General features: G+C 43.6%; 1 protein-coding gene across 1 annotated transcript in view; it reads left to right on the plus strand.

The window, feature by feature from the left end:
• The window catches only part of PCGF6 (polycomb group ring finger 6), a 48,685-nt gene that overhangs the window by 14,648 nt on the left and 16,431 nt on the right, over positions 1 to 17,606 (plus strand). Inside the window, exons 7-8 of the mRNA XM_054035533.1 lie at positions 9,014 to 9,041; positions 13,269 to 13,367. Coding sequence (XP_053891508.1) covers positions 9,014 to 9,041; positions 13,269 to 13,367 — 127 coding nt within the window. The remainder of the gene's footprint in view (positions 1 to 9,013; positions 9,042 to 13,268; positions 13,368 to 17,606) is intronic.

Consider the following 17,606-nt stretch of genomic DNA (forward strand, 5'->3'; position numbering starts at 1 on the left):
AAAGGCATCCAAAATGCCGGCTGGCACTCCTAAGTTTCCTAGGGAACAAAGAAATGATACAATATGCAATGTGACTGCAATGCTAATGTTCTGGGCAGTGCAGTACGAAGCTAAATCAAGATATAGCACATAAAGATCAATCATCCGATTACAACAGTAGAGTGGCACCTCATTCAGACACTTGGCATCTGGGGTCCTACTCATGACTTGCCCTCCAGCAGCTCCCTTAGTTCAACACTGTAGACTTACCTGGCAGTCAAGTATCCCCAGTTTAACCCTCACGTGCGTGTACTGCTTCGAAGAGCAATGTAATTTTAAGAGAACCTCTCCATAGGGCACAGGCTTCTAAGCTTTGGGGCTGAAGGGCTGTTTTGTCAGCTTGCCAGGAACTTGAGGCCTACAAGTAATTTGCCTATGCAGGGCCAGACAAAGCAAGTGACAATTTGGTAACAAGGGAAGCATTTTTTTTTGTAATATGTCTGACCCAAAACCAAGCAGGGCAGTGAGAGCTCCATTTCTCAACAATTATTATAGGCAGGGCTAGTAGCACTGCCTATTATTAAGGTTGCCCGACACTATAAGACTCTGTTTTCAGTTATTTATAACTTTGCCAAAGCTAAATAATTTGAGAAGAAATTTTACATGCCAGGTGGTCAGGCTGATTTTTTTTTTTTTTTTTTTTTTTTTTTAAGTTCAGCCAAAACAGTTCACCTGTTTCTGAGAACAAGGCTGGGGAAAATCTGTTTTGCGCATGTTAGAAAAATTCTTGGTACCATGTCTTTTTAAAGCACTAGTGCCCTCATGAATCATAGAATATCAGGGTTGGAAGGGACCTCAGGAGGTATCTAGTCCAACCCCCTGCTCAGAGCAGGACCAATCCCCAGACAGATTTTTGCCCCAGATCCCTAAATGGCCCCCTCAAGGATTGAACTCACAACCCTGGGTTTAGCAGGCCAATGCTCAAACCACTGAGCTATCCATCTCCCCCAGTGACTAGATGGGGGAAGAATAGGACTGGTTGGGCACAAAGACTGGGACTAAAGACCAGGTGAAGGGGAGAGACAGATCTGACAAGAGGCTGGGAGTGAAGGGGGATAACTGGGAATGGCTGGCCAAAGAGATTGAGATAGATAACCAGGGACAGAGGACACCAGGACAAGGAGCCAGGAAGGCAGGGGGTTCCTACTAAAATTGGATTAGGAGACCAAGGAGGGAGACTGGGAGCCAGTGGTTGGGGAGGGAGAGCCAGGTCGAATGAGGAGCCAGGAGGCAAGAACTGGGACTGGCTGGGCAAGGACAGTGAGACTGTCTGAGGGGAGGAGAAGTGACTGGGACTCAGACAGCAAGCCCAGAAGGAGGATTGGCTGAGCAAGGAGATTGGTGCTGGGATGAGAAGCCTAAAGAGTGAAGATTGGATCAAGGACCCAAAGGTGGGAAAGAGACAGCACTGAACTCGGGATAGGTCAGAGGGAACGAGACGGAAGGGGTAAAGCTTGCGGGGGGGAGGGGGGCAAATGGGCATAAGTGTTTGTGCCCACTTGACACTCCCTTCCAGAGTCTGGAATGGAACTGAAGATTCCTGAGTTTCACCATAGAATCATAGAAGATTAGTGTTGGAAGAGACCTCAGGAGGTCATCTAGTCCAACCCCCTGCTCAAAGCAAGACCAACCTCAATTACATCATCCCAGCCAGGGCTTTGTCAAACCGGGCCTTAAAAACCTCTATGGATGGAGATTCCACCACTTCCCTATGTAACCCATTCCAGTGCTTCACCAGCCTCCTGGTGAAATAATTTTTCCTAATATCCAACTTAGACCTCCCGCACTGCAACTTGAGACCACTGCTCCTTGTTCTGTCATCTGCCACCACTGAGAACAGCCTAGCTCCATCCTCTTTGGAATCCGCCTTCAGGTAGTTGAAGGCTGCTATCAAATCCCCCCTCACTCTTCTTTTCTGCAGACTAAACAAGACCAGTTCCCTCAGCCTCTCCTCATAAACCATGTGCCCCAGCCCTCTAATCATTTTTGTTGCCCTCCGCTGGACTCTCTCCAATTTGTCCACATCCTTTCTATAGTGGGGGGCCCAAAACTGGATGCAATACTCCAGATGTGGCCTCACCAGTGCCAAATAGAGGGGAATAATCACTTCCCTCAATCTGCTGGCAATGCTCCTACTAATGCAGCCCAATATGCCGTTAGCCTTCTTGGCAACAAGGGCACACTGCTGACTCCTATCCAGTTTCTCGTCCACTGTAATCCCCAGGTCCTTTTCTGCAGAACTGCCGCTTAGCCAATCAGTCCCCAGCCTATAGCAGTGCATGGGATTCTTCCATTCTAAGTGCAGGACTCTGCACTTGTCCTTGTTGAACCTCATCAGATTTCTTTTAGCCTAATCCTCATATTTGTCTAGGTCACTCTGGACCCTATCCCTACCCTCCAGAATATCTACCTCTCCCCCCAGTTTAGTGTCATCCGCAAATTTGCTGAGGATGCAATCCATCCCATCATCCAGATCATTAATGAAAATGTTGAAAAAACTGGCCCCAGGACCGACCACTGGGGATACTAGCTGCTAACTAGACATTGAGCCATTGATCACTACCTGCTGAGCCCGACGATCTAGCCAGCTTTCTATCCACCTTGTAGTCCATTCATCCAATCCATACTTCTTTAACTTGCTGGCAAGAATACTGTGGGAGACCATATCAAAAGCTTTGCTAAAGTCAAGGTATATCACGTCCACCGCTTTCCCCATATCCACAAAGCCAGTTATCTCATCATAGAATGCAAACAGGTTGGTCAGGCATGACTTGCTCTTGGTGAATCCATGTTGACTGTTCCTGCTTCATGATTTTTCCAGGGACTGAGGTGAGGCTGACCGGTCTGTAGTTCCCTGGATTCTCCTTCTTCCCTTTTTTAAAGATGGGCACTATATTTGCCTTTTTTCAGTCGTCCGGGTTCTCCCCCAATCGCCACGAGTTTTCAAAGATAATGGCCAATGACTCTGCAATCACATCAGCCAACTCCCTCAGCACCCGCGGATGCATTGCATCCGGCCCCATGGACTTGTGTACGTCCAGCTTTTCTAAATAGTCCTTAACCTGTTCTTTCACCACTGAGAGCTGCTCACCTCCTCCCCATACTGTGCTGCCCAGTGCAGCAGTCTGGGAGCTGACCTTGTCTGTGAAGACCGAGGCAAAAAAAGCATTGAGTACTTCAGCTATTCCCACATCATCTGTCACCCCTATTCAGTAAGGGTCCCACACTTTCCCTGACATTGTTGCTAACATACCTGTAGAAACCCTTCTTGCTACCCTTCACATCCCTTGCTAGCTGCAACTCCAATTGTGCTTTGGCCTTCCTGATTACACCCCTGCATGCTCAAGCAATATTTTTATACTCCTCCCTAGTCATCTGTCCGAGTTTCCACTTCTTGTAAGCTTCCTTTTTGTGTTTAAGCTCACTGAAAATTTCTCTGTTAAGCCAAGCTGGTCGCCTGCCATATTTGCTATCCTTTTCTGCACATCAGGATGGTTTGTTCCTGCGCCCTCAATAAGGTTTCTTTAAAATACAGCCAGCTCTCCTGGACTCCTTTCCCCCTCATATAGGCCTCACAGGAGATCCTGCCCATCAGTTCCCTGAGGGAGTCAAAGTCTGCTTTTCTGAAGTGCAGGGTCCGTATTCTGCTCCTCACCTTTCTTCCTTTTGTCAGGATCCTGAACTTGACCATCTCATGGCCATTGCTGCCCAGATTGCCACCCACTTCTACTTCCCCTCCCAATTCTTCCCTGTTTGTGAGCAGCAGGTCAAGAGGCGCACGGCCCCTAGTTGGTTCGTCCAGCACTTCCACCAGGAAGTTGTCCCCAACACTCTCCAAAAACTTCCTGGATTGTTTGTGCACTGCTGTATTGCTCTCCCAGCAGATGTCAGGGTGATTGAAGTCCCCCATGAGAACCAGGGCCTGTGATCTGGAAACTTCTGTTAGTTGTCCGAAGAAAGCCTCGTCTACCTCATCCTCCTAGTCTGGTGGTCTATAGCACACGCCCACCACGACATCACCCTTGTTGCTCTCGCCTCCAAACTTAAAGACTCTCAACAGGCTTTTCTCCAATTTCATGCTGGAGCTCTGAGCAATCACACTGCTCTCTTATGTACAGTGCAACTCCTCCATCTTTTCTCCCCGGCCTGTCCTTCCTGAACAGTTTATGCCCATCCATGACGGTGCTGCAGTCATGTGAGTTACCCCACCAAGTCTCTGTTATTCCAATCACATCATAGTTCCTTGATTTTCCCAGACTTCCAATTCTTCCTGCTTGTTTCCCGGGTTTCTTGCGTTCGTGTACAGGCACCTAAGATAACTAGCCGATTACCCTGTGTAATCTTAATTTGCCCCCCCTCCCACACTCCCTGTTCCCCTGCATTTTGAATTTAATTATGTAATCACATAATATTTCCACAGGACCCCTGCATCATTCAACACACAGGATAGACCATGCTTTAGGAATGAATTGGGGTATGTAGTGAATTAAGCACATCTGTAGGACCCGTTGCCTCATTTGTTGCAGAAGTTGAAAGGTGTGTGGTGAATGAGACGGGATTTCAGGAAGAGACAGGGTGGCATCCTGGTTAAGGCAGTTGAATACTGCCCTGGTAAATTGGATTCTATCCCTATCTCTGCCAAAGACTTTCTCTGTGAGGCTGCTCAAGTCCCCTAAAAACATCTGTTCAAAGGTGGTCACTAGTTATTTGTTCCTTGTTTTTCTGGATGCTGACTGAAGACCCAAGAGTCTGATTTGCAGAAGTGCTGAGCAGTCACAATGGGAACTGTGTTTTGAACATCTGAAGTACTATAGTGTGCCATCACGTCTTTGGTGTCTCAAATTGGGCACCCAAAATTTGTGGGTACATTTGAGCTTAATCTCTGTGCCTCAGTTCCCCATCTGTAAAATGGGGCTAATGACCCTTCATCTCACAGGAGCGTTCTGAAAATAAATTAATGTTTTTGAAGCATTTGGATCCCATAGTGATGAGCACCACAGAAAAGTCCATGAGGAAATTAGAAATTCTATGTGCAGAGCAAAGTCTGAATATTTTGTAGTAAATAAAGCTTGGGGCCACATTGAACAATGAGAAAACAATATATTGAATAGACAACCTTAATTCTGGTCTCTCCTAGCTTTTGAGTGATTGACTTTATTAAGTTTGCAATGTTCCTTTATCTCATATTTTAACGTGCTTCTCTATCATAATCAGTGTGATATAACAATATACGTTCCACTGGCGCAGTCCATGCAGGTTCCCATTGACTTCAGACCCTTCCCATTGCAAGATTGGAACCTAAGCTTGATAGAAAACATTGCTGTCTTATACCACAAGGTGGCAGAGACAATCTGCACAGAGCGTAAAGTGACAAATGGGTACCTTTACATTCTTTCCAGCTCAGATGGTACATTGACAAATGTTCACCTTTCTGGATATATAAAAATGTAATTGGTAACTTGCAACTTCTTAAAAACTGGAATACTGTTTTAGCACAAAATGTCCTTTAAAGGCAACACATCAATGCTACAATTTTTTTTGAAGGAAAGATATGCTTTTGAGAACATAAATAATGGTTAATGACTATATAGAAAGCTTCTTGACACTGTCTGGCCTTAACTGTAAAATAATTTGCAGTTTGGGTTAATTTTAGAAAAGTAAATCTATTTAAATTAGCCCCTGTTTAAGGCTATGACATTAATTTTTTTCCTTGATTCTCAGCAGATGCATTTTTCTTTTATCAATTTAAAAGGACCTTTGTGAGGCAATTTAGATCCCAAATCGTGTGTGTGTGTGTGTGTGTCTTGATTGAATTTCTTTTTCCGCGGGTTTGGTTTTGAAGCTTCCTTTCGAGTGTTTGCAACTCAAATATAATAGTTTTATGCAACACTTCAGTACACAATGTGAAACTGACCAGTTTGGTTTCATTGACTATACTGAGTGAAGTACAAAAAGTAAGTAAATAGCAAAAAGAGTGAAGACTTAAACTAAAGCAGCAACAACAAAAACACTCTTTTGGGTTCAGTAATCTAAGGAGCCAGTAAGAAAAGTAACAGCAGTAACAAGGAGCGTGTTTTTTTTTTGTTTTTTTTTTTTTGTTTGTTTTTTTTTTTTAGGTGACTGTCCTTTTTTTTAACCTTTGCTCTTAGGCAGATGTTTAAGACTTGCAGATGTTGTAAAAAATGTTTTGCTTTCCTCTTCAAAACTTAACATCAGAAATAACTTGCCCAGGAAATAGAGGGAGAGATTATGAAGTCTCAGCGACTAAAGAAAACTTTAAAAGGGTTGGGTCAACCAGCCAGAGTGTTTACATTAAAAATTTGCTCCCAAATTACTTGTATCATGTTCTCCGAGCACATGAAATGGTTAAATATTTTCTGCAGCAGTGGAAATGGATCAGAGAGAGCCACCCCTGGAACGGAAATGCTTATCACCATCTTTTTTTTCTTTTCCTTCTGATAACTTTATTCTTCAGTCCCTTTTAAAATCATTCTAACTGTACTCTCCTGTCCAATCTCAGACACACGTGCAGACAACGGATAAAGTGAGGCATTCTGGAAGATAAAATTCTAGCCTGTGCGATTCTGTCCCCACACCTAGGAAAAGGCAGCTAATCTTTTAAAATACATTTCAGCAGCTGATTGTAATGCTGGTTTTATTCAGCTGTCTGTCTCGTGGCAGACACATATTGGAGATGGTGATACCTAAATATAGTAATCTAAAGCTTCACGCTAACACTTGGTCCATGTAGGCATTGCAAAGACATTTTTCTCTGTTGCGTGTATGTGGTCCGTAGCAATTCTAGTCAATAAACATTCAATGGGCAGTGCTTGATTCTGCTTCTTCCAAGACAAACTAAAAGTGCTGCGTTATTTCTCTTACAAATCCTTAGTTGACACACAAATAATGAGACCTGAGGAAATGGGCATTGTTCATGGTGAAAGCCATCCTTTTTAAGAGAATTTTTGATAGGTAAAACTCTGTTGGCTTGTTTTTCCTGTGTTGAACTGTTAGCTGGAATTCTTCTCTGCTCCACCCTCACCATCTTAATTTTTTTAATTAATGGAGATATCCCATCTCCTAGAACTGGAAGGGACCTTGAAAGGTCATCAAGTCCAGCCCCCTGCCTTCACTAGCAGGACCAAGTACTGATTTTGCCCCAAATCCCCAAGTGGCCCCCTCAAGGATTGAACTCACAACCCTGGGTTTAACAGGCCAATGCTCAAACCACTGAGCTATCCCTCCCACCTAAATCTACAATATTGTGCTGTTGTCCAGACATACTCCCTGGACCAGATGATCAGCTGGTGTGTTAACCAGTGTAGCTCCATTGAAGCCAGTGTAGCTCTTGATTTACACTAGCTGCGAATGTGGCTCTGTTTGGGGGAGAGGGGGTTGGCCAATTCTTTTTTGCTTTCATCTGAAGCATTTGGTATTATCCTTCTTTCCTAGAGAGTGTCTGCACTAATCAACATATTTGTACTATTCCTGGGGAATTCTGCGCCATTGTGCATGTGCAGAATTCCTGTCCCCTGCAGATTTTTTTTTCTCTGTAGAATATAGATTCTGCTGGAGAGGTGCTGCAGCTACACCTTTTGCCCACCGGGGGCTGCTGTGGCACCAGAATAGAGGCCAGCCAACCATCACAGAGGCTGCATTCCTCACAGTGGGGCCAGATGAGGAGGCACAGGACGGACAGAGAGGGCACACAGGGTTTCTGGGGTTGTCACAGACTGGGGCTAGTGGGGGGACAGACTGGGGCAAGAGTCAGGAGCTAGCATTGAGCCAGGGGCTGAATGGTTTGGGGGGTTGCCGGGCCACATGGGGATGGGGAGGGGGGAGTGGATGCAGAAGGGACACATGGGGACAGGGACGGATGTGCCTGCCTGAATGGGAGAGACTAAGGGTCTGCGTGGGGGAGGCTCCCCAACTCCCTAACAATTCCTCACCCCCTCGCCCCCAAAAAATCCAAAACTGTTCCATACTTCTCCCGCCCACACCCAGGTTCACTGCTAGGCTCCTTCCCAGCAATTCCTTCCCTCAGCTCCTGTTACCCTTGACTCCCCCAAACCTTTGCACTACTTTTGAGGGGTGCGGGAAATATGTTTAAATGAATTATTACTCAAAGTTCTGTATTAATATGCCGAGTAAGGAATCTGTTTGTCAAAAAATATATATCCTGGATCTTTTTTTTTGGTCTGTATTGTTAGACATACTTGCTGACAGGTATTTTGAAATAAATTCTCAGAATAACTGAAACTGGAATGGTTATATTGTGTTATTTTGACAAAATATACAGAATTTTAAAATATTGTGCACGGAATTTTTAATTTTTTGGCACCACATTTTTTATTTTTTGGGCGCAGAATTCCCCTAGGAGTAACGTACTCTGAAAGGTCAATGTTTAGGCCCAGAGATCTCTACAATAGTATGAGGTGCTCTGTCAGTACTATTGAGCACTGTCTGTTAGGAGCTTAGATACCAGTGATAAGCACAGTCTAAATACCTAGACAGCAATGTTTGTAACCTTTGGAAGACATTTTTATTTTTCTAGTTATCCATGCTATTTTTTTGTTCCAGACCACTTCTAAGAAAGTTAGTGTTATATCTGATAGTTTACAGTATATATGAGATTTGAGTGTGTTATTCTGGCTTATTTGTTTTCTTTTCACTTCAGAGTGGCAGATTTAAATATGAAAAAGATATAAAGGGTTTATTTGACAGGAATGCAATAGAGGAGAAAAAGGAACAACTATATAAATGCGATCTATTTGTATTTCATTTATCATTAGGAATTCAATTAAAAGGAAATACCTTGGTTGTGTTTTTTTGGTGTTTTTTTTTTTTTAAGGGTATTTAATGCACCAAAACTGTGTGGTATGATTATGGCTTATTGATTATAGTAACTTGAGGTTGCTAATAACCATGTCACTTAGAGATATTATTGATTGTTAACTTTTCTCTTGTCTTTCAGAGCTAATGAAGGCGCAGGGAATTTTAAGGTATGAATGTGACTTGAATTTATTTTCCTATACATTTCATTTGGGAAATTTGTATAACTTTAATCCTAATTTAATTTAGCTCATCCGGGTTTGCCTTGCACTAGAAGTACACCTGGACACACAATCTGGAGTTTATCCAGTGGAGTATAAAGTGATATTGGGCTACATTGTACTTTAAAATCCATCATTGCATAATGTCACAGGGCGTGGCAAGAAGAGAGACTACAAAGACAGGAAAATAATATTATAATATTTTAGTATGGGAGAATGGAACATAATAAAACTGACTAGTCTTGCTTGTTGCTTCAGGCTCTGTCTCTGGGGGACGAGTGCCCTCATTGTCTGTGCCTTTAGTTGGAATTCTGCCCAAGGGAGTAGTCGTGCCCAGAATATTGCAGTTTTTTGGGGTTTTGTTTTGTTTTTAAATCTCTGATTTGTTCTGGAAGAGGTAGTTTATAATGTGTGTTTGTGTACTTATCAACCAAGAGGTAGTAGTCTTGAATTCTAATGTATAACCGCAGGAGGAAGATGGAAGGCACAAAAAAAATATTTGTGCATATTTGCTAGGCAGCTAAATAGACTTCCCTGGTCAGTTGCTAGTTCACTCTCATCTTGATCTCTCTGTTAAAGACATTCATCTCTTCTGTGAATGGAGGTTGCTGAATTGGAAAAGAAATATAGCTCTGCAGTATTGCAATGTAGAGTGAACGAAAACTTGTTCCTACTGTGCCAAATCGGTGTAGTGTCACGATGTGAAACTGCCCATCTCTTGCTGCCTTCTCCAGAATTTGGCAGGCTGTAATTAAGAATGTGCAAAGTGTATAATTTCAGTATGTGAATAAATACCTTGGAAACAGGCTCTATTCAAGCCAAGCAATAGATAAAACTTTAAATTATGTAGTCACATATTACATTTTACCTTTTATGGCAGCAGGATGTTAGGAATAAAAGGCTGTGGAACCACACAGAGTAGCAGATTGTAAAAAAGAAACTAAACATGGGTACATTTAGCATTGAGATATGCAATCTTAATATTTACGAATGGAAGCAAACAGCATTTTACTAACATATTACATATAAATTGTCTTAATTCTTTCCCATCCTTTCTCCTTTGCCTCATCTTTATTTTTAGCTGGGTTGATTCCTGTCCAGACTGCAGGCACAAATCTGAATAGGTGCAACGCAGGTGCAACTACTCACCTTTGTTATGATTTATTAATCATTATGATAGAGCTTAATCACCAACTGAAAACAGGGCCCCGCTGTACTGGGCACTCTACCAACACTGAAATGAGATTGTCCCTGTCCCAAAGAGCTAAGATGAGCCTACAATTGAATTGTGAATGTAGATTTTGTGAATGAGAAAGTAATCTGCAGAGAGAAGGCTGCCTTCCTGAAAATATCTCCAGCCAAGTTGCTTTCTCTACATTGTTCTCTCCGCCTCCGGGTGGTTTTTCTCCTCCTTTTTTGTCTCCTGCATTGTTTCTGCCCCTTACTGCTGTTTCACCCTCATTCTCTTTGCCTTCGATTGATCCCATCTCCCCATCAATTCTTTGCTCAGCCTTCTGGATTTGAAGAGGTGTACATGGTTTCATGATAGACGTAACATTAGCTTACACATTTAGCTTAAAGCAATTCAGCCATTTTAATGGCACAGAAAAAAAATTCCCATTACTGAAAAATGTCCATATGAGATGTATATTTGTTCCCTATAATAAAAACATTTGTAAGGGGCACTAAAAAGTCTAAAACATTAGAGGGAAATAAAAAACATTTACTGAGGCTGATGTGCATGCACAGTGAGCACCTTCTATAAGGAGTTTTCCCTCATTTTCATTCTATGTTTCTAAGGTATGCAGATGGCACCTCTTAGTTCATATAATGGCTTCAGAGGAAGCTGTTCAGATGTAGGCACTGAATACAGATTAACTCCCACTAGAGTTAAATGCATTTTATATTATTAATACACATCAACAACATACATTACTTAGGTATTCAGAGATTATGCAAACCTCAGCTACATCTGTCACTTAACCTCCTGATGTGTAGTTTCAGAGCCAAATAGTGTGTCAGTGTCAGGATTTTTCCCTTTGGGGACAGTGCAGTTTGTATTTCTTTAGTATTGAAATTGGGGGTGGGAAATTAGGAGTCAAATCAAATTTGACCCAAAGGTTAGGTTTCATGAAATGTTATCTTACAACACCTGAACTGGTCCATGAGAACTTGTTTGAGCTGAGAGAAACTGCAAAAATAAATTGCATAGGCAATAACAGGTTTTGATTTTTAAAACACTTTCTATTTTAATAATCGAAGATGGTGTTTGTGACATGGGTAAGGAAATGGATTTTTTTGTAACCTGATCCGACCCCTTTTTAAGCCATACATACGGGGTTCCAGTAACATTCTGACTGCAACTGAGCTTTAATTCAGAAGTCTTCTACGAACACGGAGTTCCAGGTTCTGCCGGCTTTTATTCACCATGCGCTGTATTTCACAAGTCGTCCCACTGGTTCCAGCTGGACTGTTAACAGACTAAGATACTAACATGGATGAAGGTGGCAGAATTGGGCCCTGAATGATCTCAAAGAATCACCTTCAACTCCCTTGAATACCTTTACTGGTTGTTTTTCTACATCACTTTCCACTTCCTTGCTATGTCATTAATAGGCCCCCATTTACTTCTCTACTTTCATTTCCTCCTCTTCCCTCCCTCCCCCTCCCCGTGCTCTTATTCCGCTCCCCGCACTACTTCCTTTCTCACTCTTGGCTTCATGCTTTTCTGCTTCTTCCAGCCAAGCTAAATCTCCATGTTCAAATCTCTCCTTCAGACCCATTTTTTGTGAAATCTCTCTACCTGGATTCCCTATCAGCATTGTCCCCTAATCACCTTCCTGCTGCATTGTTCTCCTGTATAGCTGAGTTAGATTGTGAGCTCCACCAGGCAGGGGACTTTTCTTAACATGTTTTGTGTGTTCTATAAACAATGCTCCCATTCGTGCTGTACACCAAGCTACAATAGCATGGGCCAGCAAAGTAGTTCTGACTCTGTTTCTGACTTCTAGGCGTTGTTGTTTGAACATGCTAGCTAGATTATTACAAGTGGAATAAATATTTGTGTCTGTGACTTAAGTCAGAGTAGGTTGGCCCTTCCTGTTCATTGTACTCTTTGTATTGGGAATATGGCTTGGCTAGTAAATCACAGCCGTCCATAATTTAATGTAAAAAATCCAATTAATTAGGACAAAGGGAAATCCATTTATCATGCTGAGTGCTGCAGTCTGCTCTGTCTTTGTGTCTCTTCTTTGTACCCACCCAAATCATCAGGCAGCTGTTTAGCATTTTATCTGTGGGGAAAAAATCCTTTTAAAAAAAAAATCTTCAAGAATGGCATAATAAACGTCGTGTTGTTACCGTCCTCCCCATGGAAATACTTGGAAATGACAGTAAAAGCCTCCCAACCAGTCTAGCCATTGTGTTCCCCACCGTGACACATTATGTTGAAAATGATTCTGGGATTCAGAAAGTGCTAATCTAGCCACAGCAGAACTGAAACATCACTTATAAGAGGCTAAAAAAAAAAATTAGGCTGTGTGGGCTGGGAAATACCAGCGGGTTTTATTTTCTCAGTGTAGCTCTGAAGTGTGTCCTGAGCTCATTGGCATGACCCCCGTTTTTTAAAACTTCCTCTTGTGCCAGTGGCAGGCAACTCCTTTGCTCATAGATGAAAAGAGGTATTTAACATACTGCATGATAGCAATTTAATGTCTATGCTGTAGTAAATTATGTACAGCATCTGTGCTGCCCGGTAGTTAAAAAGGAAATTGGCACGCAAACTTGGAACTCCGTCCTGCTCTCGTTGACGTCCGTGTGGGTTTTTGCCCTTGATTTAGATAGGAGCAGGGTTGGACCCCGGGAATCTATTTATTAATTTGTATATAGTGCCTTTCATCCCAAAGTGATCTAGAAACAGGGCAGAGAGGAACTCAGTCCGAGGTTAGGGGTCTGTTAATGGAGTGGATGGGTGAGGTTCTGTGGCCTGCAGTGTGCAGGAGGTCAGACTACGTGATCATGATGGTCCCTTCTGGCCTAAAAGTCTGAGTCTAATTCAGCCATCCTCAGCTGTAGTGTGTGGGGCGTTTGAGCAGGGGCTGGAGGAATCTTCTGTAGAGAACCCTGGGTGGGAACACTCAGCATTTTTAAGTCGCTTACCATCTGCTCTTTCTGCAGCCATTGGAAAAAAAGTTTGTGCGAGTTTCAGGAGAAGCAACCATCGGCCATGTGGAAAAATTCCTGCGAAGAAAAATGGATCTCGACCCGGCTTGTCAGGTCAGTTACAAGAGAGGCATTCAGCCCACGTTAGGGTCAAGACTTTTTTTTCTTAATATTTCAAGTGGGTGATGTATTCCACGGCTGCTGGTTCACCCTGATCATTGCAGTATGTGTCCGGCAAACAAGGCTGGCACATAGAGTATGTCTACGCTGCATCTGGAAGTGAGCCTCCCAGCCTGGGTCTACAGTCTTTTGTTAGCGGGGCTCTCACTAGCATGCTAAAAATAGCTGTGTAGACATTGGCTCTCAAGCCTGCGCAACATCAAAGCAACGTCAATACAGCTGTTTGTTAGCGCGCTAGTGCAAGCCCCTCTAATGCAAATCTGTCAACCCAGGCTGAGAGGCGTGCTGTCAGATACTGTGTAGACTAGTAGTCACCAAACCTGGGGACTCTCCCAGTCGATCACGATCTCCAGGTGCGGTGGCGCAGCGGAGCTGCCTGCTGCTAAGACAGGCTCCCTGCCTGCAGCGGCCCCACACTGCTCCCGGAAGTGGCCAGCGCGGCCCCAGGGTGGGGCGGGGGCAGGGGTTGGGGTCTCTGTGCGCTGCTTCTGCCTGCAAGCACTGCCCCCGTAGCTCCCATTGGCTGGCAACGGGGAACTGTAGCCAATGGGAGCTTTGGGGGCGGTGCCTGCAGAGAGGGGCAGCGCACAGAGCCACGTGCCCCCTGCCCCGAGGAGCATGTAAGCCCCTTCCAGGAGCGGCGTGGGGCCCCAGCAGGCGCCAACCAAGGTAAGTGCTGCCCGGCAGGAGGCTGTACCCCAGCCTTGAGCCCCCTTCTGCACCCCAAGGTCCTGCCCCAGCCCTGAGGCCCCTCCCAGAGCCAGCATCCCATATCCCCTCCTGTACCCCAAACCCTCTCCTGCACCCTAAGCCCCTGCCTCAGCCCGGATCCCCCTCCCAGAGCCAGCACCCCTCACCCCCTCCTGCACCCCAACACTCTGCCCCAGCCCAGAGCCCCCTCCTGCACCCAAATAACCTCCCTAGAGCCTGCACCCCAACCCCCTGCCTCAGGCTCAACCCAGAGCCCTCTCCCACACTGCAAACCCCTCAGCCCCAGCCCAGAGCCCGCACCCCCTCCCGAACCCCAGCCCCCTGCCCCAGCCCAGTGAAAGTGAGTGAGGGTCGGAGAGAGCAAGTGACGGAGAGAGTGGGGCAAGGAGTGAGCAGGGCGGGGCTTTGGGGAAGGAGCGGGGCCTCGGGGAAGGGGCAGGGTAGATACGGGGTTACCCTTAAATTCCAAAAGTGATCTTAAGTGTCAAAAGTTTGGAGACCACTGGTGTAGACATGCCCTTAGAGGCCAGAGGCAGAGCCATAATATTCATCTAATCCAGTAAGCAAACCCCTAAAAGCTGTGAGTCAGTACCAGGGGATCATACAAGATTTAACTGTCCCCACTCAGTGGCAGCGTTTTTTAAATTTTCTGATAATATTCCCAGCATATCACTTGAATTATACATGGTGCTTGACCGTAGGTGGAGTACATTCAATAAAAGCCCAACGGCATTGCAAACAAAAGGCACAGAGGGAGGTAGAAGGGACCGTAGGAGGATATGAGAGCAGAGATACAGGCAGGAGTCGGATTTAGGTGAACACAGCAAGGCTGAACTGAATGTTGAAGGAGGTTCAAGAAGATTAGAGGGTGATGAGGGAAGATGGTGATTTTGAAGGGGTGGGGTGGAATAAAAGGTGTTGTCTAGACAAGACGCGATAAATCGATCCCAGAAGATCGATCGCTTACATCTGGACCAGGAAGTAAGTATAGACGTACCCTTAGAGTTTAATATGTTGTTTTTCCATTTCCTGTCTCCAAAACTGTGTTCTAACTGTGTTATCCGTTGTAAAATAGATGCCGTGTTTCACCCCAGAGTTAGCTGAATTTCCTGTGAATACGCTGATTTCTGTATACAGTGTTAGCTAACTGTTTATCAACTGGACTCCTACAGCCGCTGTGCAATAACTAAAGCACCTGAAAGGGCTGACAAAAAACATCTTTGCATGGTGTGCCACGGAGTCTGATAGCTGTGTGAGCTATTTGAGTGCCTAACATTTGTTTGTCCGTATGCCTGCTGCTCTAGCATTAACTGATTGCTTTGGGATATCTAGGGTTGTGTTACCTCATTGTCTGAGAACCCGTATCAAACACAGCTTCCCAATTTAACTGCGGTGGGTCAGTAGAGAACTCCTATTTCTAATGAAGTGTGCTCAGCGCTCATTATAATGGTCTGAGATGAGTTAGAATGGCCAAACTCTCTTGAAATATGAGTTGAACTGGGTTGGGCCTGTTCACACAGACAGGACAACAGAGTTCAACATCATTTGAAGCATGGCACTACAGGGAGCTGATGCTGATATCCATTCTCAGACAGTGCTAAAATTGTGTGTGCCTAAGTGTGAAAGATACTCTGTGAAATCAGATTCTATCCTTGATCATCCACCTTTAGTAATGACAAGTTTCAGAGTAACAGCCGTGTTAGTCTGTATCCGCAAAAAGAAGAACAGGAGTACTTGTGGCACCTTAGAGACTAACAAATTTATTAGAGCATAAGCTTTCGTGGACTACAGCCCACTTCTGCATCCGAAGAAGTGGGCTGTAGTCCACGAAAGCTTATGCTCTAATAAATTTGTTAGTCTCTAAGGTGCCACAAGTACTCCTGTTCACCTTTAGTAATGTAAACAACTTCCCCATCCTGCTATCAGGAGCAAGAGGGATGTGTTCATTCTGTTCTCCTGTAAGGAAACCAGAGTTGATTTCTAAATTTATAATTCAGTGTCCCACATTTATTTACTAATGAGATAGAACTAAAATATTGACTCTGAGCATCTTTTTCAATCACAATTCCATACTTTATCCTCCTCTCTGAAGTTTTAACTTAATGTATATTGCTAGTTTTTTACACGTTAAAAAAATCCAAGCCTACTTAATCATGCTCCTGCAAGCTTCAAAAACACTTCAGGAATTTCTTGTCGTTTGTTTTAATTTCTTTCACTCGTCAAAGTCCCTCTCAGCCCTCCTGATTTCCATCTTTCATTTCACCTACCATAGTTCGTGCTTCTTTCTGTTGGCTTCATGTGGGCTGCATTTCCATTTTCTAAAGAATACCTGTTTGACTCAAACAACTGGTTGAGCCTTACCATTTAACTATATTGGCTTCCCTTTTTGTTTAGGGGTATACCCATTTTCTCTGGCTGTACTATAGAATGCTTCGTAACGTCCATGCTGAGTTTAAGGATTTTTAATTTCCTCACTTCTGATTTGAAGGCTGTTGATTGGTTGTCTTCCTCATTGTTTATTTTTATTATTAATTCCCCCTTTCTAAAGTCTAGTATGTCAGTGCAAGTCATTGGCATGATTCCTGTCCCCAAAATGTTGAACTGAATTATATTTTAGTAGGGTTGTCAAGCGATTAAAAAAAATAATTGCAATTAATCGCACTGTTAAACAATAATAGAATACCATTTATTTAAATATTTTTGGATGTTTTCTACATTTTCAAATATATTGATTTCAATTACAACACAGAATACAAAGTGTACAGTGCTCACTTTATATTTATTTTTGATTACAAGTATTTGCACTGTAAAAAAACAAAAGAAATAGTATTTTTCAGTTCACCTAATACAAGTACTGTAGAGCAGTGTCTTTATCATGAAAGTTGAACTTACAAATGTAGAATTATGTACAAAAAATAACTGCAGTCAAAAATAAAACAATGTAAAATTTTAGAGCCTGCAAGTCCACTCAGTCCTACTTCTTGTTCAGCCAATCGCTCAGACGAACAAGCTTGTTTACATTTGCAGGAGATAATGCTGCCCATTTCTTGTTTACAATGTCTCCTGAAAGTGAGAACAGGTGTTCTCATGGCACTGTTGTGGCTGGCGTCGCAAGATATTTATGTGCCAGATGCATTAAAGATTCATATATCCCCTCATGCTTCAACCACCATTCCAGGGGACATGCATCCTTGATGATGATCGGTTCTGCTTGATAACAATCCAAAGCAGTGCAGATTAATGCATGTTCATTTTCAGTATCTGAGTCAGATGCCACCAGCAGAAGGTTGATTTTCTTTTTTGGTGGTTTGGGTTCTGTAGTTTCCTCATCGGAGTGTTGCTCTTTTAAGACTTCTGAAAGCATGCTCCACACCTCATCCCTCTCAGATTTTGGAAGGCACTTCAGATTCTTAAACCTTGGGTCGAGTTCTGTAGCTATCCCTAGAAATCTCACATGGGTAC

This window comes from Malaclemys terrapin, chromosome 7, assembly GCF_027887155.1.
Source record: "Malaclemys terrapin pileata isolate rMalTer1 chromosome 7, rMalTer1.hap1, whole genome shotgun sequence".
Taxonomy (NCBI): Eukaryota; Metazoa; Chordata; order Testudines; family Emydidae; genus Malaclemys; species Malaclemys terrapin.